The sequence below is a fragment of the Tyto alba genome, unplaced genomic scaffold, assembly GCF_018691265.1.
Source record: "Tyto alba isolate M040663 unplaced genomic scaffold, T.alba_DEE_v4.0 Super-Scaffold_45, whole genome shotgun sequence".
Taxonomy (NCBI): Eukaryota; Metazoa; Chordata; class Aves; order Strigiformes; family Tytonidae; genus Tyto; species Tyto alba.
In genome coordinates this window covers 30,419,181-30,442,770 of record NW_024881321.1, presented here as the reverse complement: position 1 = coordinate 30,442,770, position 23,590 = coordinate 30,419,181, and the positions used below count along the sequence as shown (strand labels likewise).

Below are 23,590 nucleotides of genomic sequence, written 5' to 3'. Positions count from 1 at the left end.
ACTAAGGATTTGTTTTTCTAAATTGGGCCCCTCTCTTCTGAGTTGGGGCCATTCCGTTAATAAACACAAATTATTTAAAATGTCTATAAATACTGTGAACTCAGGAAGATTGTTGGATTCGGAAATACAGGAAAGATAACTGACAAGAATTTGACTTGATGATACTTATTTTGGGTCTTTTGGGGAGTGTAAGTTGAAACACTAAGGAGATGTGACAGTCATCAACCAGTACTTCCTCATAATGAACTGATGTGGCAAACTCACACTTTTTAGGAAGTAGAAACCTAGAAAGCATGCCGTTACAGATTATCTCACATTTTGTCTTGCATTTATAAGGCAAAATGAGCAAATGTCATACAGAAGTCTTTTACCTCTACCATTTTATGATTGTAGATTATAAAATACAACGCTTACTGATTATTCCCACCTGTATCACTAAGTTGGGGACAAGGCCAGAACAGACAATACCATTTTAAAGTACAAGGCCCAATTTACTGGTTTGCAGGTCATGGTCTTTGTGTATTTATTTTAGCTCTTGTAACAAAGGGGCCAGAAGCTTGTGACTGGTGAACTGCGCTTCGTGTGCGTGGTGACGACAGGTCGCCAGCTTTCCAGCACTTCCCAATCCCGAAGCACCTCAGATGCTTTGTGGTGGCTGTTAAACAAGTGTTAAGTTACAGACTACCACCGCAGAAGCAGAAGCGTCACATGTACTTGAATAATATACTAGCCTGGAAATTGTGCTTGTTCAGCTGCTGCCTCACAAGCAGCTGAGCTGTCCCTGTTCTAGCAGCAGATGCTCCAAAGCAGGTGTCAAGTAGACAATCACGGGTGGCAACCACTGAAGCCCACCCAGAGTAGCGTTTCCACTTGAGAGTTAAAGCTCCAAAGGAGCTGTAAAATGACCTCGTTAATTTGACACTTGACAATGCAAACATCTCAAAAAAAACAAAAAAACAAACAAAAAAAAAAAACCAAAAACAAAACAAAAAAAAAAAAACAAAAAACAAACAAAAAAAAAAACAAAAAAAAAAAACAAACAAAACAAAACCAACCAACCCACTCTATATTATGTCTCAGCCTGGCTCACAGCCAGGATTTCTCACCCAATTTCAGTATATTAAGATTTTATTGTCTTTTAGGTAAGCTTCTGCCAAACATTCGGTGGCACAGTTCAGCATTTTTTCACACTTCCTCACAAGAAAAACCACAACGATGAAACGCACCCGACGAAGCCTTTTTACCGCCTCCCTACGGCGCCCGTCCTGCGGGGAGCACCCCCGCAGCAAGCCCGGCAGGACCAAGGCCTGGGAGAGAGAGGCGGGAGCGCTCGGCTAAACGCGCCCGAGAGCTGCGGCGCCAAGCTCACCCACGGAAGGCAGCCCGCGGCACCCACGGGAGGCAGAGGCACCCCCAACCCCCCCGCGCTACCACCCGACTGGCTTTGTAACATTTTTTTTTTTTTTTTTTCCCCGGGGCTGTTTCGAACTCCCCCCCCCCCCCTCCCCATCCCCGCACGCCTCAGGCTCACCCGCCGGTCACGGTCACGCGTGAGGGCAGGGCGAGCCCGCTGGAGCCGCCCCTCCGCCCCCCGCGGCCAGCCAGGTGCGCGGGACAACAACCGCCACGCCGGGGCAGGGGCAGGGGGAGGGGCAGGGGCAGCGCCGGCGGGCTGGCCGGAGGAACGCGGCGCTGGCGGCGGGCAGCGATCCCGCGGGAGGCCGCCCAGCTCCCGCCTTTGTGGGGCGCGGGGAGGCGCGGCAGGCGAGCGACCGGCACGGGCCCCGCGTCCACCACCGCGAGTAACCGCCCCGCTCACTTCGGCCCGCCCCGCCGCGCGTCACCGCCGCCGCCGCCAATGGGGGCGCGTATCTGCCGCCGGGGGGGGCGGGGAGAAGGAGGGGCGGGCCGGCGAAGCGGCCAATGGGCTCTGAGGATGTTTCCCCGGAGGCGAAGCCGCCGCGGCCCCTCCCCCGCCGGCCGCTCCGGCTGGGGGCTCGCCGGGCGGGAGAGTTTCGCACCCGGGTGGGAGATGCCGCGCGGGCTCCTTCTCCTCTCTGGTAACGCCGCGGCGGGGGGGGGATTGCCTTTGCCTTTGCCTTTTCCCCTTCCCCTTGCCCCCGCCCCGCTTACTGCCAGGAGCGCTGGCGGAACTGGCCCGGACGGTGCGAAGGAGGGAGGGGGGGGGGCGCTGAGGGCCAGGCCGGGACCCCCCCCCCCCCCCCGCTTCAAGCGGCGGCCGCCGCCAGGACAAAAGAGGAGCGGCGGCGAGTGGGGCAGAGGCACCGCCAAACTCCCGGCGGGGCTCGCCCTCCTCGCCCCTGCCCGCCCGCCGCTGCCTTCCCGGGCGGGCTCCCTCCCCGGGACCGGGCACTCGGGACGCTCCTCAAGTTCGCGGGGCTCCGCGCAGGGCCGCTCGATGCGCCCCCCCCCCCCCCCCCCCCCCGCCTTCCTCCCCAACCCCCGGCGCCGGCTCTCTCCGGCGGGACACGGAGCCGTGCCCGTCCCCTCCCTTTCCCCCCACGCCGCCACGGGTGGGGTGGGGGTGGGTGGCGGGGCTCGGCTTTCCTTGGAGAGGGCGGCGAGGAGGCGCCGTCCCTGGGGCAGCCGGTCGGCAAAGGGGGGAGCCCTTCGGGCCGGCGCTCGGAGGGGCGTGCGCGGCCGCGCTCGGTCGCGGTCCCTCGTGGGTGCTCGGCCCGCCTGGGCCGGTCCACGCGTTGCCCTGGTAAAGGAGCCCCCAGGGACTGGCCCTCTCCGTGGGGGGAGGACGGGCAGCACACGGGCATCGGATAAATAGGACAAGCTTAATGGGAGCAACTTTCGGGGCAAAATGAATTTTGAGTAAATATTTTAATGGGGTAGCGAGCATTGGTGCAGTATCTGAGCTATTACGAGCGATGCGATACGCTTCCCTCTGTTTACACCCTTGCTTTGAGTCTTTGTTTTCGTCAAACTAAGAGCACAAGGCTGAATTACTTTGAGAAAAGGTTTTGCTCTTAAAGCAGCAGGTCTGCTTTGCTCTGCTGAGCAGCTCCATTCTCTCTCAGGTTGCACAGCTCCATGTTAACGACTTTTATCTGAATTTGGGAGCGCTGCTATATAGTCCCCAAAGCGAGAAGGGGCCGTGGTGTGGCAGTGGGTACCGCCTGCCCGTGTGCGTGTGAGATGTCCGGGTGCGCAGCCATTGGGAATGTGTAGAGACTGGAATTGAGCGTTGCAAACAGAAAGCTACAAAGCAATTGCCTTAGCAGTCTTAACGGTCAGGTCTGTTCAAGAAGCCAAGTGACTGAAGCTTTTTCCTCGATTGTATGAAGATACTAAATGCAGAGTTTTCAGGGGTGCAGCAGTTGATTTAAAAAGCCAATAAATAAGAGGTGTGAGGCTGGGCTGCTATATTTGCCTATCATTCTTGGGGCTTACAAATAAAAACTTTGTTTTCTGCCCTGCTTTTACTGTAGTTTTCCATTTGTAACCTCCTCCCCCTGCCATTATAGCAGCACTTGATAATAAGACCACTCACAGTACTGTCGGAGCACCAGAGAAGCAGAGGCAGAGGAGCTGCCCAGGCGGAGGGCTGGTTTTGGAGCATCAGAAGAGACCCTTCCAAGTAAAGGTGGTTCATGGGTAAAACTCCAGCCTTAGTACCTCCACACTGATGTATCACTCAGTGCTGTTGGATTGCATTGTCTCTTTCATCTACCTGAACAACCTCATAAGCCCATGAATACAGCAGTGGAATTGAGCCTATACTGTACTCGCTGCGTGCAGTGATCTGGTGAACGCTACTTTGGTCTTCATTGTATGTGTCTTGTTGTCTCATTGTTTGAATTGCTGAGATTTAGGACCTCGTCCATTAACTGCTATCTGTATATGTCTGCTTGTGATGTTTGTATGAATTCTCTGAATGGGCTATGTGTAAGACTAGGTCCTTTAATTTGATTAACTGAAGAGAGTTGATCTCTTTTTGCAGTTGATGATGTTTGTTTTTCACACTCAGAAGGAAATTACAGTGCTTATCATTCTCTTAAGAACTTTATAAATGCTCCACAGTCTCCATGATGCCCCTGTTTGTCATAGTGGAAAAGAATAGTAAGAAACAGAAAAACAGCGATTTGATCAAGGTTTTAGAATTTATCTGTGTCAAAGCTTTAACTTAGAATCTAAGAATTTCTTGGCTTCATCTCTGTGCTCCAGCCGTGAGAAACTGTGCCTTTCTTCCACATTTGAAGTACAAAATTATGTTTAGCTATGTTCTAGTAATTATGAAAGAGAGGAAAATATGTTAGGTTGTTTGAAACTTCATTCTCCTCTCCCAACCCAACTCTCCATTTTTAATTTTTTTTTTTTTTTTAGTGAAATGCAACTATAACTGTGCATTTGTATGTATTTCTTTCAGATTTGCAACCAACATAATGCTGAAGCTCCCAACTTGGAACAAACATTTCTCAGAATGGCACAAACAGAACCTAATCTGGACCATGATATATCATGGTTCCTCCTTCCATCATACTGGGCTAAAATGGTTGTGGCATTAATTTCCTTCCTCTGTTTTGCTAACAGCTATGATGGAGATTTTGTCTTTGATGATTCTGAAGCCATCATCAATAATAAGGTTTGTCTCTCTTTCCCCACGTTCCCTTTAACATAAATGGTCATAGGAAAAGAAATAGTGGTGACAGTTGATCTAAGTAGGCCCAAAATATTCATCCTACCGAAGAGCTTCCTTCTGATATTCCCTTTTCTGAACTTCATTCTTCTGTTTTGTTTTAGTGTTTTGTGTTTTTTTTTTTTTTTTTTAATAAGCCTTATTTAAGGTTGATAAACTGACTGTGCAGCAGTGCTCTGAAAAGCTAGAAGTGTAAGTATGCTTAACAAAATCTTACTCCTAAAGCTATTTCAATAACATGACTTGGTTTCTAATGGGTAAACAAGAGTGAACAAATTAAATAGCTTTTTTTTTTTTTTTTTCCCTCTCATTTTTCCTCAGAAAGTGGCCCCCTTTCATTCATTTGCAAGTGAGGTGCTCTGCTTAACAAATGTTGATATCTGGTCAAGGGGAAGGGAGCTCTTTTTGCAATACCAGATGGACTTTCCTTGTCACCTAAGAAAGCATTATCTAGGGTTGCAGCAAATTTGGATGTGATGTTTAGTAACACTTATTCACAGGGTACCTGTACATCAAGACTGCCTATAGATCTAATTTTATGCTAATTTCTAAGTCAGTGAGAGTATGCAGTAGCCTGTTCTAATGCCTGTGGATGTTAATTAGGAGGTTTTTTCATTATCTTTTTAGGGCGACAGATGAATAAGCCCAATGAATAAAGTTACTCTTGTTGCAAGGTACATAATGCATCCCTGGACATTTGTAGGGTGCAGGGGTCCAGCTGTGGTTTACACCATAAAAATGTTACAGGAGCAAGGAAAGCTTCCTTTTCCTATGTTCCTTCCCCACTTAAAGTTCCCGTGACAACAGTATTTTTTTGAAATAGAGGCAGAATATTCTTGTGCTCTATTTTAAAACTGATCATACATGCAATGAACAGTCCTTGGAATGCTTAGAAATTAACATGTGACTTGAACAAACCTCTAGCTGAGATTCTTTTGACTTTTAGGAGTTGAGTGTCTTCAATTGCTGAGACACTTCATAGAATCACATGTAACAGTTAGTGAGTCTGTGCTCGCAGGCGGGTCTCGGTGTTACAGCTTTTATGCTGTTCTGGAAGGTACTTGTTCAGTGTTTGGAAAGAGGAGCGTAGGGTGAAAAGAATTGCCCTCATCTGTTGGTTCTGTTTTCCTGAAGCCATGGGGTTACAAGGAGGATGATCTGGAGACTTATACTGCTAGAAGAACGCAATTCACATTTTTTTGCCTTGCACAAGATTTAGAGGTAATTTATCACAATGTGCCTTTTAGAATCCCACAGAATTACTGTTTTCTTAGACAAATTTGTATTATACTTGTCTAAGTCATCATACCTTGAGTTATAAATGTATAGGGGGAAAATACATCTGGCAAATTGGAAATAAATCTCAAAGCTTCTAAGAGAATACTATAGACATATTAAGAACCTACAGTGATTTATTTTTTTTTTTAAAGAAGCATATTTTAATTTACACAGCTCCTGGCAGTGTTTCATTCTGCAAAGTTTTATTAGGGGGACAATTACAATATTTTAATTTCCTGAAAGAATGAACAAAAGACTGATGTTGAAACAAGGCGGGTTGTTTTGTTCATGTGCAATTTCCACACTTGTAATTTTTCTCCATTTCCTTCAGTCTTTATTTTCAAAATGTTTCGATTTATCTATGCAACACAACAACCTGAATCAGGATTATATCTGTTGGCAATGCTGAGAAATTCAACCAACTGCTTAAATAGATTAATTCATATCTAGTCTGTATGTTTGAAAAACTGTGAGGCTTATTCTACTTTTCACATCAAAATCCTCTTATTCCCTAGAAATTAAATGAGATTTTTGTGACAGTATCGTTTTAACACAGGGGTCATATGAATATATGGAAATACAAAATCCATAAGAAAAATGCAGAGACAATGAGTTTATGAGTTTAATGGGGACGGAGAGCAGCTAGGAAATGCACAGTTTATTAAACAAAATATAGCATATTTTATTCCTATTCAATAGGTGAGGCAGCAGGTGAAGTAATTTTGTAGATTTACTGAGCATTACTATACCAGTATTTTCATAGGTACCACACAGTGACCTTTCTGTTAATTTACTAACTACCACCACCACCACCCCAATCTTTCAATTATTTTTTTTAGCAAAAGATACACTGTTAGTTGACCCTATGCCTAACGTATAGTGGAACATTCTGTTACTAGATTTTATTGGCATTCAAGGCTGTTTTCCAGATGCTTTCTTGTCAGTTTAAGCAGCATTTTAACTGGTACGCAACAATTGACTTTTGTCTTTATTTATTTACTAGCTTGGCAAGACAAATAGTTGGATTAGGGGGAGCTTCAGACACAATGTGTCATTTCCATAAGCCTTTATATAGAAAAACTGACCTTTCTTCCAGTATTGAACTCTGCTGTCTGTAAGCGGCTGCTAATCAAATATTTAGAGATCCTTTGATACCTACTTTCACTTCTTAAAGAGAAAATCGTAACTTTTAAACAGCTGTGCCTCTTAGAGCAAACCATTCCTATTTTAGGGGAAGTCCACTGAGCGGGCAAATTAATGTAAGAAACTTTTTCTCACAGAACTTGGATACAAGAGCAGGAGACATGACTGAAGATTTTTAGGTCATACGGAAGTGTAATCACTAAATAATTCCATGTATTCAGCTTTTCCTGCCTTCTTCCTATGGAAGACAAAGGAAGACTGATTCTAGCAGAAAGGGAAATCTAGCCTTGCACATCTCAAATACATTTCTCATCTCAAGTTATTGAAGACCATCTGTGACATAGAAGACATACTTTTACAATTTTAGTACTAAAGAAAAAATCTCTTTCATAGTCCCTTTCTTTGGCAAATGTACATAAGGAGCACTGCTGTTGGTTGGAAGAACAGTCTGAGGGCCACAATGCCTACAGTCAGCTGTCCCCTGCAGAGTACAAAGGCCTCAGTAGATGTTGGTGTACAACCCAGTCCCAACTTGGCCCTGGAAAAGAAGCCTGTATTGATTTAGTGGGCTGCTGGTTGAGTGTGCTCCTGCTCTGAGAGTCAAATTACAACCTTTCGAGTTTGTGTATACCAGTGAGGAATGGAACAGGAATTCAGGTGCCTGTGGCCAAAATCGCAGTCCTGGGAGAAGAAAGAAGCTTGTAGCTATTGTTTGGCAATAAAAACATCTGTGAGAGAGAAGAATTTTTGCACCTTAATAATTTTTAAGCCCAAATAAGATCCCCTACGAGTCTTGATTTCATAAGATTTTCCCTGAGAAAGCCTTAATTGGTACCTGCAGTATAGGACTTTTCAAAGACTACAATGTTAGCCCTGTTCTCTTTTCTGCATATTGATTAGTAACCTATTAGAAAGTGCTTCACTTCATTTGACAGTGTGCAAGAATTTTTAGCCTACTTCCCTTTCCTTTTTTTTTTTTTTTTTTTTTTTTAACCAGTTGCCTGATACTGGCCAAATTTGATGAAGTGATAGAAATAAATCTCTTAATGGATTTTTTTTTTTTTTTTTTTTTTTTATTTTTGGATGGATGAAAGAATGTGTTAAGAGGGAAGCAAGAAAAATTGAGTTATTTGAAGTTCAGTTTAACAGCAGCCAGTCATCATGACCCAGGCATTTGGCTGGACTCTGGGGCTAGCAGTGATATGTGTTCTCCCTTGCCTTGTTGGCAGGTCAAAAATGCTAGCTAAGGATGAAATGGAAGGTACTGGAGACCGCAGGAGGTGCTCAAGATCCTGTAGAAGCAAGTGAGATTGTAGCAGCATTTGAGAGGAGCTGGAGTTAGTGAACCAAGGGTGTTGTAATGTGGGAATCTTGTAAGTAGATGGAGATGTAGGAGGAGTAACACAAAGGACACCAGGCTTTGTAAGACCTTTCATGAGTTTAGCAACCCGGTTTGTCCGCTTACTTGTGTTTGTATTGGCTTGTTAATCTGCTTTGGTTTGTCGGTCTCTTGAACCAGGGGAGAAGGTGGGTATAGAGTAACTTGTGGTTGATTGCAGGTGTAATACCAGCACTTGTACAAAGCTACTCATTTTCCAGTACAATTTTGTTCTTAAGTTCTGTCTTAAGTGTATTTAACCTGGACATTTGCTATAGCATAAATTGGTATCTAATTGACACAGGGAAGCAGAAGAGGGGCAAGTAGAAGATGAATGTTAATTTGAGCTTCCCAGCTTGTCCTCACGGAAAACTGAGGTGGATGCTACCAAGGTCCTTATTTTTTCCTCCACCAAAGTGTATGTTTTCCACTCAACAGTCTAGCTTATTTGGATTTTTTCATTATCAGCATGGCTTTAAGATAAAAGGAAAGAGCAGACTTTTCCTTTGCAGTGCTATTTTTTAATAGTCCCCTACCCCATCCCAAATTAAAATAATTAATTTATTTTCTGTCTTTTGCTGTTAGTCTTTTAGAGCAGTATGTAGCGATTTTGATTCTTGGTTTCATTTATTAAGAATTAAAAAAAAAACCAAACAAAAACAAAAAAACAAAAAACAAAAAAACAAACAAACAAAAAAAACAAAACCAAAAAAACACCAAACCTATTTGAATAGTGTCCTGTGCAAAGTAAGGCTTCAAAAAGAGCTAATTGTTTTCTATCTTTAGTCTCCTTGTTTTCATGCTTTTGTTAGTAGCTGTGCTACTGACACTGGTAGAAAAATAGCTATTTGCAGCAGTTTGTAGTTGGCCTCCTTTGCAAGATAACCTAGGCCCAAAAATTAAAGGCTTTTTACAAAACTATAAGGTAAGGGGATTCTTATATGTTTCATATCTCAGCTATTGAGCAGATTATCAACTGGTATGAATACACATAGCTCTACTAAATTTCATGTAGTTATGCCTCCTTACAGAATCCAAGCATCTTGGCCTTTACAATGACAGGCATCTAAGATGTGACCTTCATTGCAACCTTGGGTACCTTATCAAATGTCAGTAGCGAGCCAATAAAACATCGGCTATGTCCATGTTAGCATGAGCTTGTATTAGAACTTGTTTGTCTTTTAGCTGCTTTGAACAAAACAGAAATGTTAAGAATGATATATATGTTAAGAATGAAATAGATGATGTTTCCTTTCAGGACCTCAGGGCAGAAACCCCACTTGGTGACCTGTGGCATCATGACTTTTGGGGTAGCAAACTGAGCAGCAATACCAGTCATAAGTCATATCGACCATTAACTGTTCTAACTTTCAGGTAAGACTTGTCTTTTTGCTCAAGGTCTGCATTTTTTTAACGCATATTGGCTCAATTGATTATAGGGAGGAGGCAGCAGAAAAGGAGAGAGACAGAGTACCTGGAGGGTAGTTGGATACCTTTGCTGAATATGATTTTTCTGCTTACTACCTTAATCTCAAATTGAGTTTTAATTTTCAAATAGTTTCTTTCCAAAAGTATGCATTATTTTGACATTCTGCATTTCAGAGTACCTTTCAGAGATTGCATCTATTCTCTTATATACCTTGGTACTAGGGGCAGTATGGTTCAGTATGTAGGTCACATCATCAAAGAATTAGGAGGTGTACTTCCCTTCACTGAGCCATGCTGCCACTTACACTGCTATTGTAGTTTCTGTTCTCTGCTTTCCTGGTGACCTGTCGAATGATTTTTTTTTTTTTTTTTTTTTTTTTTATAAATAGCATCTATCTACCATGGCCTTTTGCCACTACATCACTGAATAGTTTTCCAACCTCCTCCCCCCTGATATTCTAACTTCAAGTGAGTGTTTATGTCCAAGAATCCTAGTGAGAGAGATGTCTGTATATATAATTTGATGCTTTTCTCAAATAACCAAAGGTTTATGAGGATTACTTCTGTAGATGCTTAGCTCGTGTTTTTTGCACAAAGATTTGAGCAAGCAGTAAACCATGCAGACATTGGGCCCAGTAATGGGCCCCAGAATCTCTGAGGATTTGGTCTTAAGCTTCTTTATTTTCTCAGTGCAACTCAGTGTTGTGGATGGGGGCTTGACACTGGTTCTACAGTTGTGTCGAGTCTAGGCCAGGGACTAGATGATTGTGGAAGAAGTGCTCCCACTCTTAGTCCTCATATTCAAGCAAAAACTTTGACTCTTGAGTGCAGTGTCAGTGGTTTAAGTACTTAGCACTATGCGTTTCACTGTCTGTTGGGCTTTCTTCACATTTTCATCAAGGAAAATATGCAACTGAATAGAATGTGTCAGTATTAAACCTATTAAAGCTTTCAGCACATGCTTTCCATTCTTTTCAAGGTCTCTGTGGTATATTCCATCTCTAGTAACATCCTGGTTAGTTTAAAGAGCGAGCTAGGATAGAGTCATTACTATATCTGAAAGCATAGATGAGCATGTGGAGATGGTCCATAAAATGCTATTTTCACAAGTAAGAAATTAGTTTTCTTAATTTCCCTAAGCTCCAACTTTTATGTGTATCACATTTGTAATAGGTTAGGGGGTTTTTAATAGATTTCATTTAAGCCAGATGCAGACTGACCAAATTAACTATATAAAATCTCTTTTCCAAACTAAGTTTCTGTATATCTCACCTACTTATAAAAGCATACAGATAATGACAAGATGTTTCCTCCTTTTCTTTTATCTCTCCACTTTACCACAGAGCTGCTATCTTGAATAGGGTTTTAGGCTGAATTTTCACTTAGATTTCCTTCTGGTTCTGATACTTGCATGAAACCTCTCTCTAACCAGTCTCACAAATTAGTTACTAAGATATGCTGACTACTTTCTGGATTGATACTGATTGTACCCAGATGGTTTCTACATCATCAGTCCAAATGCCAGGACGTTTTTCAGCTAGAATGTCAGTGGAAATCAGAGTCTCAGTGCTTATTAGTTTCCTCACTGTGTGGATTTAATTAAAATAATTTCATCAGGTTTTTTTTGGACATAGTTGCTCTTAAGCCCAAGGGTATCCCCCCTGTAGGCTGGGTTGTTTATCCACAGGACACGCCTGCATTGCAACACGGAAGTTGTGTTGCTGACCAAAAGCCAGTTGTAAGTAATGGTGGGTATGATTAACATAATAGCATTAACATATGTCTTTGGAGAGGATAGATATTATGCTGAATATAGTATCCCATATGGATACCTTTGAGTAAAGATCAGGACATTGTTTCTAGCTGACTGGGGGAACTAAGGGGTGATACCATGCATACTGGGGTTTGCTGGTATTTTTCAGGTGAGTTTTTGTGTGTGTGTTTGTCTAATATTATCTTGCTATGGGGTTGTTCAGGTTTTCTGTTTGCATATTTCTAACCACTGATGTACTTCCTAGCCTTAATGTTTTTGTTTCTATATAGAATTAATTACCTTTTTGCTGGTGGCTTCTACCCAGTTGGTTTCCATGTCATCAATATAATACTGCATTGTACTATCTCAGTGTTGATGGTTGATGTGTTCTCGATATTATTGGGTGGACTGCAGTTCAGTAATAAAGGAAGAAGGCTAAACCTGGCTCCAAAGACATCTCTTCTAGCTGCTTTGCTGTTTGCTGTACATCCAGTGCACACCGAATGTGTAAGTACTGAATAATTAGCTCCATGATTTATATCTTAGTTCTTGACCATCTTGACTAATTAATTCTGAGATAGCCTTATACTCTACATGTTGCTTTTCTATATTCTTAATACTCCTCCTGGCGTATGTCTTATGAGTACAATCAAATATTATGGTTAGTACATCCAAAAGCTTGTTATTCTACAGGGCTGGACCTTATTAAGGAAGATAAATTAAATAATTTAAGTACAATAACTAAAGAAAGATAGCCCTAAACTACAGTTTCCCTAATTACTGGATTAAGAATTCATTACTAGAAGTATTAGCTCATGAACAGCCAAGGAGAATGGAAGGTAAACTGAATGCAAATGCATAACCACTTTTCATTTACAGTTGCTTTGATAAAAAAACAAGGAGATAGAAAATTGGAGTAGGGGCATTATATGAACTCTGTATGTGACTGTATTAGAATATTTCATCCAGTTTTGAATCCATACTGCAAGGAGGACACTGGGAAAAATGGAGAGGGCTCAGAAGAACGATGAAAATGATTAAAGGACTGGAAATCACCCCATGTCATGAGAGATTGAACACCATGGGTTTATATTTTTAAGATGAAGGAAAAGATTAAAGGTGTTTTTTTCTTTTTTTTTTTTTTTTTTTTTTATCACAGTCTGTAATTATGTGTATGGGGAACACAAATTTGATAATAGAGGGCCCTTTAATAGTGCAGACAAAAGCATAACAGTGGCTGAAAGTTGAAGCTGTTACAGAAGCAGAGTAGAAACATGGCAATGTGCAGCAACCAGTTGAATTACCTGACCAGTGATCAAAGTCCTTGTGTGGAAATTCTAGTGAAGAGGAGATGATTTTCTGAAAGAGCTCTTCTGCACTCATAGCTAAAAATCTTACGGCCTTATGCCAGTGGGCTTGCTGGATGTGGTCTCTGATTGCTTGACCTTGTAATAATGAATAAATTAAATATAAAATAATCACAATGCAGGAACAATTTTTTTAGAGGTCTGGAAGGACTGGGATACTGAAAAGTTACTAACTTTAACTTTGATCTTTGTGCTAGTAATGAACACTAAATCCTCAGTGCACCTAATTCTATACATGTGGCACCAATTTTTCATTTATTCACAATATACCATGGTTTTGGCTTTTTTCATTTGCTTTGCACATGATTGATGGGGAAGAGGTTATGGAAAGCTAGGCCTTTCAGCTGACTGGGGATACTGCATGTATTGGAAACCTAGCGATGGTGCAAAATTATGTATTAGTAATTTGGCACCTTTTTTGGCAGTGTGGCTAAAACATCCTGCCTATCATTCTCTGGTGTTTGCTTACCTGCACAATAACTTCTTCGTGAGAGTGCATTGTTCTAGTGTCAGAAGGGCCTGTTGTATTTGTTCTCCAAAACCAGCTCTAGATGTCGAAGTGAAGTAAAATGAGTCTTCAGTACTTTTGATGTTCTGACATATAGAGAGAAATCTCACTTGAGTCTTAACTTTGTAATAGACCTACCATTGAGTCCTTTATCATAATTTTATTCTTCATTCCATTTGACTCTAAAAATATATTTAAATCAGCAGGCTAATGTTAATAAGACCTTGGTCATGTCAAATAAATTACAAGTGATGTGGTCTGCTTGCATATGCGAGGTTTGAAGACTTGCATATATATGCTTTGGGCAAACATGGGAAGAAGAGATAAAAAATAGCATGCTTACGTACCATGTCTCTTCTAAGATCCAAGAGTGAACAAAGTCCTCTGATCATTTACACAGTGAATGATAAATTATGCTGCACTGAAGCAGTCATGATACTGCTATGGCTCTAGCATGAGTGTATGTCAGGCAGCATCTCCTCAGAAAAGCATTCCTCATTATTTTAAAGCTGGGTGTTTTAAATATCATGACATCCTGGTTTTGAAATGATGTATTTTGACATAAAATTGTGAAGAATCTGTCTGTTTGCTGCTTTGGATTTTGGTATATACAGCACAAAACAAACTGTCATGTAAAACAGATCTTGAAAAGTTTAATGCTTTCAGTACCTGTGTATGAAAAACATCTGTCATTATTTTTCTACCTTCAAGTAAACACTCTTGTGGTGTAGTTATGTCTTCTAAAAAATGCTTATTCTTTGTAACACTCAAGTGATGAAATACTAAATGAAACATGGACATAAGGTTATACTTGATACTAATTTAAAACTGTTTTGTTTTGTTCAGAGACTATAGGCCTGATCCTGCATTTGAGATAATATTGTACTGTTGGAGTCATCTGAGGCCATACGTGTGTTATTAGTCCCTTAATCTCTTTGTTGTAACAAGTCGACATTTATTTTCAAAATTGTGTCAGTTCACCTTTACTTTTATCTCATTAGCCAAGAGCAGCTCCTGAAACAGAATGACACTTCATTATTTTTACCTTTGAAAGCACTCCACTGCTATTGAGTTAATTCTCCTTATTCCTCTATAAGATAGAGGATCAGGGAAGTTAAGTGCATAGCTTTGGATAAATCAAGAAGGTTTTCTGAATTGAATTTGGGTTCAACGATTTCTCCTTTTATTGGGATCAAGTGAAGCTGAGGGTAAAGTGGCAGAGTGGATTCAGTCATACTCTCATGACTCTACACTTCTTTCTTTTTCTGATGTTATTTAGAAATAGTGATTCCATCATGTCAGATTGACACAAAAAAATGCCCTTCCCCTAAAAGAGGATTAGCAAGTGCCTTTAAACAAAATGAAGATACAATTTATCTTTTTACTTTCCTCTTTCTGTTCCACTCACAAAATGGGACAACTGGTATACTATACAAGATACAAAGTTTCTGATTCTGTCCCTGAAACATCATCTCAAAAAGAGATTAAAAAAAAAAAAAAAAAAAAAAAAACCCAAACAAACAAAAAAAAAAAACCCTGTAGCTGTTCTGCCCTGCTTCAGAAAGGCCTCTGTGTACGTTTTCTCCTGGAAACATGAAACCCAGCACTCCCGGAAGTAGAGCCAGACTGAAAAGTAAGGAGTGTTTCCATGATCCTTGCTCTGGGTGTATGCTCTAGTGAGATCCTAACACCAGGGCCTATATGGTTCCCTGCCAACCTCCTGTGTCATGATTTCCACAAAAAATTCATGGTGTATCCTGACAGTTATGTAGTTGAAGAATGAAGATCCAAAAATATGTCATGCTGTGTCTCAGCAAGTTATTGTAAATACAGTTTAAGGGCTTGAATCAAAGCTTGTTGATGGCCCTGAAAATGCTCTTGATTTAAATAGCTTGGCACACATCCGGACTACACAGGTCCCAGAATACAATTCTCATTTCTTTTGCATCAGTACAGTTTCTGTTACAAGACACATTTGGAGGTAGCTCTAATGCAATTAATTAATATAACACAAAAAGCTGCCGGAGGGGGATTCTTTTTTTTCCTGATTCTGCAGGCTGAAGGCTATTTGTCTACTCTGAGGATTCAGACTGCAATTTGAAGGCTGGCTTGTCTTCTGAAAGTGGACAGTCTTGATTTGCATTTCAGCAGAGCTGCCAATTTTGTTGGGGTTCAGGATGTTTGCTAAGAGTTCTGCTGGAAGGCAACTTGATCCAAAAAACAAATGGAATTGGGCAGAGTCTACATTTTATTCAGTGAAGTCCTCCTTCATTTCTTAAAACAGCAGTTCTTCATAAATTAAAACTAAATCATTTACCTCGTTGATACTAAGCAGTACTCAAAAATTAGGATGTGGTTCATAGAAAGGGGTATCATTAATCCAGTAAACCAGGTTTAAAAAAAGTGATACAGCAATATTCTTTTATACATTTCACTTTGTATATGTGTGTGTACCATTATATCGGATTTTCTAAGAATAAAATCTGGTAATCAGAAACTTTTTTATTTTTTTCTTTTTTTTTTTTTTTTAAGGTTGCCGGGATTGTTGGCAGAGCAGACCTACTGTGTGCCCTGTTCTTTTTGTTGTCATTCCTTGGCTACTGTAAAGCATTTAGAGAAAGTAAGCATTCCGTTTGCCCCTTTAATTTTATATTGTGTATATTTTCTGCATTCATACATTTCAGTGAAATATAGCAAAACTAAAAATGTCAGCTTGGTGTGGTTTGAATTTATTAATGTTTATATCCTCATAAAATCTTAAAAAAAAACCACCCTGCTTTAGTAGGTATTTATTGTTAAATAAAAGAGCTGGAAGGGTTGCTGTCCATAATTCCTGTTACACACAAAGAATTTCCTTCAAGAAAAGTCTGTTTTATAATAGGCTTGTTAAATGCTTTATTATTCAGAAGCATAAAGAAATATTTTAATAAGTATTTTAGAAAGAAATCAAACCTATAAATGTATATTCTTAAATATTTTAGTACACTTTATGCCATTATGTTAGAATGGCTTAAATGGGAACAAACTTTAGGAACCTTACTTGTATTTTTAATGAATTGTAAAGAATTATTCATATGAGTAAGCCATCTAAATTCCTGCAATATGCAAGTGCTGGCATATACATGTTTGAATATAGTGTTACTCATAGGTTTTTGTAAGACAGCTGTATTTAACCTGAACAAGTCCTTCATAGATGTTTTTTCAAGTGAGCTTTTAGATCTGTTGTATTATTTGACCTGAATGCAGGTTGGCAGTTCAAATACAGTTGTGGAGAAATTATCTTGGGGCTCTGTTAAATAAACACACAACAATACATGAATTCATGATTATGAAAAGCTATACAGGACATGCAACCTGATCCAAATGTGCCTCACCACAGGAAATATGGGAATCATTTGGTGAACCCATGAGGAGCTGTGTTGTGAAGAGCTTGTATAATATCAGTTCAGCAGGCATGGCCTGTAATGTTTAACCAGAGTTGGCAGTGTATTACAGAGGTACCTGAGCTGGCTTTAGGTGATCTAGCTTAAGAACGTGCTCATGGCATCATAGAGCTTAGTGTAGGCTGAGAGGGGTAAGTTAGTCCACAGTGAGCTCTGAGATGCTGTGAATAGCTCTTGGTAATTGAGTTTAGATTGTTTAGAACTTTAACTTTGCCACTTCAAATGATACTTATGGTGATTCCTCTTCACTTCTGATATTTTTTTACTCCCCTTTGAGTAGATCTCATTTCTTTCAACTGAACTGATAATTTCTTGATGAAAATTGGCCTTGGGATCTTGCTTGCTCATTTATTCTTTTCTCATCTATTTTACTGGGTATGGTTGTGCTTTGAGGTTTCTTCTGTTAGTGCCAGAGTAAATTAGATAAATCAAAATACTGGCTATGTGCTTTCCAGTTTGTTGGTACAGGTATGGGAGGGGTAATAATCTTTGCCTGAAGAACTCAAGAGCCAGATTCTTAGGATGACCACTGGAGACTTTTATGTAGGACTCTTAATTATTTTGTTATGGAGGACATCTCAGGAGTGATTAAGAATGTGATGTGTATACTGGTTAGGGATATTCTGAGTACTTGTACAACTTGCGGAGGCCGATTTGATAGATTTCAGAAGTCAGTGTCATTTTAATAGCATTCTTCTACTGACATTCTTGTCATTGATACAGAAGGTAAATGTTGTGAAGACGATACTAAGCAGCACTTAGTATTTTTTATTGGACATTACATCATAATAGAGCAGTGTCTCTTAAGCAGATTTGCCAAGGAAAACTACAGTCTGCCAGCATAGTTGTGCCTTTTGTCTTTCAGATCAGGTTTAAAAGTTTACTGTCACCTTCACTGCCTGCTTTTCCCTCAGCAACTTCTTAAAGAAATTTAGACTTCCTTTGTTCTCAAGAATTTGTATCCAAGTTATATATACTTGAGTCTCTCCCAGCGATTTCTTCATTTTGGGTAGCGTGGTGGCAATTTCGGGTACTTGCAGATCCTATCTGGCACATCCTAAATGAGAGAATGAAAAGTGATTGCCAGCACTGTGGAGAGCACTAATAAGTTCTGTAGCACATCTTGCATGGAGCCTGAAGGGAGAAGCCCCAGCTTCAGAGTATTTCTTTCCTTTGAACCTTATGTGATTTTCTGCAGACTGATGAGCAATGTGCCAAAACCCAAACATTTCAGAGTCAAGGCTTCAGGTCAGAATTGTTCTGGTCTGAAAACTGATTTTGAAATGCCTGGGTGAGATTCATTGCTCATCCTGGATGTGCCTTGCTGTGAAAATCATTAATTTGTGAACAGAAAGGTGGGTGAGATAGAATAGAATAGACTAGACTAGACTAGACTAGACTAGACTAGACTAGACTAGACTAGACTAGACTAGACTAGACTAGACTAGACTAGACTAGACTAGACTAGAATAGAATAGAATAGAATAGAATAGAATAGAATAGAATAGAATAGAATAGAATAGAATAGAATAGAATAGAATAGAATAGAATATTTCAGTCGGAAGGGACCTACAACAATCATCTAGTCCAACTGCCAGACCACTTCAGGGTTGACCAAAAGTGAAAGCATGTTATTAAGGGCATTGTCCAAATGCCTCCTAAACACTGACAGGCTTGGGGCATCGATCACCTCTCTAGGAAGCTTGTTCCAGTGTTTGTCCACCCTCTCAGTAGAGAAATGTATCCTAATGTCTGGTCTGAACCTCCTCTGATGCAGCTTTGAACCATTTCCATGCGTCCTATCGCTGTGTACCAGCAAGAAGAGCTCAGCACCTCTCTTTCTACTTCCCCCCTCCCTCAGAAAGCTGTAGAGGGCAATGAGGTCACCCCTCAGCCTCCTTTTCCCTGAACTAGACAAGCCTGTGACTGTTTAGCTGCTCCTCACAAGACATTCCTTCCAGCCCTGTCACCAGCTTTGTTGCTCTCCTGGACTCATTCCAGGACCTTCACATCCTTCTTAAATTGTGGGGCCCTGAACTGCACACAGCACTCCAGGTGAGCCCGCACCATCGCTGAATACAGCGGAATAATCACCTCTTGTGACCGGCTGGCCGTGCTGTTTTGGATGCACCCCAGGATGGGGTTTGCCCTCTGGGCTGCCAGGGCTCACTGCTAACTCATATTGAGCCCGCTGCCGACCAGCACCCCCAGGTCCCTTTCTGCAGGGCTGCTCTCCAGCCACTCCTCTCCCAGTTTATACTTGTGCCTGGCATTACTCCATCCTAGGTGCAGAATCCGGCATTTTGACTTGTTAAATTTCATCCCATTAATCATAGCCCAATGTTCCATTCTATCTAAGTCCCTCTGCAAGACCTCTTGTCCCTCAGCAGCACCTCCCAGTCAGCAGCACCTCCCAGCGTTGTATCATCAGCAAACTTGGTAATGGTGCATTCAACGCCTGTATTCAGATTGTTGATAAAGATATTGAACAGAACTGGCCCTAGAATTGAGCCCTGAGGAACACCACTGGTGACTGGATTCCAGCCAGATGTATCCCCATTCACTACAACCATTTGAGATCTGACCTTCAGCCAGTTCTTCACCCAGCACACCATGAACCCACTCATCCCACAGTTGGACAACTTGTCCAGAAGGATGCTGTGAGGGACAGTATCAAAAGCCTTACTAAAATACAGAAAAACTACATTCACCTCCTTCTCTTAATCCACTAGGCAGGTGACCTTATCATAGAAGGATATTAAACAGGACTTCCCTTTGTGAATCCATCTTGACTGTGCCTGATGGCTGCATTATTCTTTAAATGCCTCTCAATAGTACTCAGTATAATCTTCTCCATATTTTTTCTAGGAGCTGAGGTTAGACCAGCAGCTCTGTAGTTCCCTGGATCTTCCCTCATGCCCTTTTTGTAGATTAGAATAACACTGGCTAGCTTCCAGTCAGCAGGAACCTCCCCAGACTCTCAAGACCTTTGTTAGATGATAAGAGAGGTCCTGACATAACATCTACTAGCTCCTTCAGTACTCTGGGATGAATCCCGTATTGTCTCCACCACCACTATCCCTACAAACTTGACCTCCAGCCTCATAAGCCAGCTACATTTCACCTTGTGTCCATTATGTGTGTGGTATTCTCAGGCTTTCCTGACTGAACCTTCAGGAGGTTTCCCTACTTTGTCAACTTAAGCATCTAACTTGGGAATGCAACTTAAAAGCCTTTTCTCCCTGCTCCTTCTGTGTAGTCACTGGAAAGAGATAGACTCCTTTTGGTGGCCAGTCAGAGGAATAGCTTTTCTTAGGCACTTGCAGTCATCTTTATAGGTACCAAAATCTCAGTAGTGTAGAAGCTTAGGAAGAATAGGCTCTTAACTTAGGGTGCATTTCTGTTGTCACTTCAATTGGACAGAAGTGCAGGCAGCTGCTAAAATACAGCAATCTAGCTTTCTTTTATCATAGAACATAGAGTTAATTAGATCAGAAGGAGACTCTGGAGGTCATCTCTAGTCCAAAAGCTTAAAGCAGAGTTAGCTTCATGGATGAGATTGCTCGGGACCTTAGCCAGTGAGTTCCAAAAATCTTCAAGGATGGCGGGGAGGGCGACACATGACCAATTCTCCTAAGCCTCTTTTCCTGTGCTCAGCCTCCTAACCATTTTAGTGGTTCTTTACTGGACTTCCAGGTTGTTGATGTGTTTCCTGTATTGGACACTGCTCTGAACGCAGAACTCCTGATATGGGTTCTTAAGAGCTAAGCAGAGAGGAACAACCGCTTTCCCTGACCTGCTGGGTGTGCTGTAGCTAGTACAGCCCAGTGTGCATATAACCTTCTTCATTGCTGCAAAGGCACACTGCTGACTCATTGTGAACTTGTCAACCAGGAACTCCAGATCCTTTTCTGCTGCCTGGGCAGTGCCCAGCCTGGACTGTTGTGTGGGTGCTGTCTTGGATTTTCATCAGGCTTCTGTCAGACCATTACTCCAGCTTGTCATGGTCCCTCCAAACTGCAGTCCGGTTCTCCACTGTACCCATGCATCCTCTAGTTGAACCCCACAAACCACCACAACCAGTTTTACTTTTTGCCCTTGCTATAATTTTTTTGCTTTGGGAGGGTAGATTGGCCCAACCCATCAGGCATCTGTTTGAACATGAGTGTCTGTATAGGAGAGGGTAGTGTCTGTATTGGAAAGAGCAACTACAAAGAGAATGGGGCTCTCTCTTCATAAGGAGCCACATGGAGAAAACAAGAGGCAATGGGTATAAGTTGCACTGGGACAGGTTTCACCTTGATATAGGAAAGAAAGTGAGAACAATCAGTCACTGGAACAACCTCTCCAGAGACATGGCAGAGTCCCCATCACGGAGCATTTCAAGATGGAATTGGACAGGGTGCCAGGTAATCTCATCTAGGCTCCCTTTCCCACACAAGGTTGGATCAAATGATCTTTGGAGGCCCCTTCCAGCCTGGGCTGTTCTTTGATTCTATGTTCGTATGAAAGGCTTTAGGAAAAGGTAACCAGAAATGATGAAGTAGCTGTAGTAGAGTATGACTTTTCAGTGATTTTGTTGTATTAAAGTAAATACAAAGTTTTACCCTTGCATGCCTCCATTTTGGTGTTATGAGTTTCCTTTTGTGAACAGTTCTTCTAGCCATTCACAAATAATAGGATAAATAAGGAGTGAAGACCATTTTATCTGAGTTTATCTGGGTTTCATTATGCATAGATTAAGGGAGTCAAAGACAGCAAAAACTGTCTTAGTCTCAAATGTAAGCTGATCTGACTCAGTATAGGTAAAGAACAAGCATTTTAAAAATATGAACCTATAGTTTAAAAAACAAACTTAAACAATGTCTGCTAAGCAGCAGAGAAAAAAATACCCTTTCTTCTCTCAGAATGTTTTCCTTCTGCTGGCAAATCCACAAGATCCAGAAAGTCTGTGATACTGCCAGTGCACATTGATAGTTCTAGTCTAAGTTAAGAGCTGGTATTGCATCATTTTCTAGGTCAGACCAGGATGGTAATTTATCTTTGTGGAATAGTCTTAGTAAGAAAGAGGGGGAGAAAACAACCAAAACCCCCTCTGTGCTTTCTATTGCATCAGGCTTATGTATCTAATCAAATATAGCTGCTTTATAATGATCCTACAGAAAAATGGGATCTTACCGGTTTGTTCTAACATCCTATTTCCTTTTGTTCTGATAGATTTTTATATATTAAAGGCAAGCATGACCCTAAACCCTAGGTCAACTGCATGTGTCCTTCTTTCTGGATCTGGCTGTCACATGTATACAGTACTTAGGTCACCAGCTCTTTACAAGCAGTAGGAGAAGAACTATCAAAGGTGGATTTTTTGAATTGTTATTAATAGATGCAAGGTAGTGTGACTCTTTTGGAGTACTTAAAAGAGGGTACAGCTGTAAGGCCTTCAGGATTTGTGGACTACATTTGTATTGTCTTTCAAATAAAGTTACCAAGACGTGTTTGATGCCAGTTTGCTTTACTGATGAACTTCGAGTGAGCATCAGAGTAAAATGAACATTGAAAAGCCTGAATTGGTGCTACTGATATGGTTGTGCCCTCAGTAACACAACACTGTTTTGTCACCAGAAGCATCCCTAATAGATTATCCAAGTCTTTCATAAAGAACCTGACTACTCTTGCAGCAAGGCAATGTGAGATTTGTGTATAGCTGTTCCAGAAAGTTGTCTGTGTTTCACTATCATAGATGTAGTTGTTGGACTGTCATTCTTGGTCCTCTCTAAAGGAGGCAAAAGTCATAGAAGAGAAACTGGTTAGTGCTTTCACCTGATGTCTAAATGAATGAATGTAGGAATTTCTCTTTGCGTGGGAGTAAGGACTCATAAAATGTCTGAGGAGGATTTGGGGGTACTGTGGGGAAAGTATATATAATACTGAAAACAATCAGGAGATCAGAAAAATAACAGTGTCAGACTGGAAAACTTCCAAAGGAAAATAATGGGTTTTGTAAATCTCAGGACATACTGCAGCTTGTTTGCCCGATGTGATTTATTTGTGGTTTTGGTGGATTTTTGGTAGACAGTTTCTTTTAGCCAGAATCTGTAGCTTTTTTTTTTTTTTTTTTTAAGTATAAGCATTTAACACACTATGTGGGCTATAGTTATGTCTTACTGAAATTCTACAATTCTATTACTTTTTCCCAATATACAGTTTTTTATGTTACCATCTTTGATAGGATAACATTTATATTTGCAAGGAACTAATCTGTTGTTCTCATTCTGTCCTGCTGTTATAAAACACAACTGTGGGGACAAATCCACTGCATAGGCTTTGGAGACAGCAAGAGCTGACAACTGTTTAGGTATGTTCTGAAGGGAATTGTGGGTTATTAACTTTGTTGAATTTTAATGCAGCTTCTCTGGGAATTCATAAGGCAATTTAAAACTGCTGTAGTATTCATTTTGCCTTCCTTTGTCTTCAACTTTGACAGTGATCCAGTTGCATGTATTTGCCATCTGCACTGGTGATCTCTGAGTGATGTACAATGATGAGTTCACGATTTGCTCATATGCTATGACTTCTAAAAACTATTTTGTTCTGGCTGTGTGTTTCTCTTCTGTTCTGTGTATTCG

The 23,590-nt window shown here is 41.1% G+C and overlaps 1 protein-coding gene across 6 annotated transcripts in view; it reads left to right on the top strand.

Moving 5' to 3' along the window:
• The first annotated feature begins 1,952 nt into the window (after positions 1 to 1,952).
• TMTC4 (transmembrane O-mannosyltransferase targeting cadherins 4) overlaps positions 1,953 to 23,590 on the top strand; it is an 89,256-nt gene continuing 67,618 nt past the window's right edge. For 3 of the 6 annotated variants that reach the window (XM_042805844.1, XM_042805842.1, XM_042805843.1), the window contains exons 1-6: positions 1,953 to 2,060; positions 3,495 to 3,613; positions 4,397 to 4,612; positions 9,724 to 9,839; positions 11,937 to 12,153; positions 16,054 to 16,141. In XM_042805844.1, coding sequence (XP_042661778.1) covers positions 2,033 to 2,060; positions 3,495 to 3,613; positions 4,397 to 4,612; positions 9,724 to 9,839; positions 11,937 to 12,153; positions 16,054 to 16,141 — 784 coding nt within the window. In that variant the 5' untranslated portion in view covers positions 1,953 to 2,032. Of the gene's footprint in view, positions 2,061 to 3,494; positions 3,625 to 4,396; positions 4,613 to 9,723; positions 9,840 to 11,936; positions 12,154 to 16,053; positions 16,142 to 23,590 lie in introns of those variants that run through there. The other 3 variants (XM_042805841.1, XM_042805845.1, XM_032997129.2) reach the window with 3 other exon arrangements.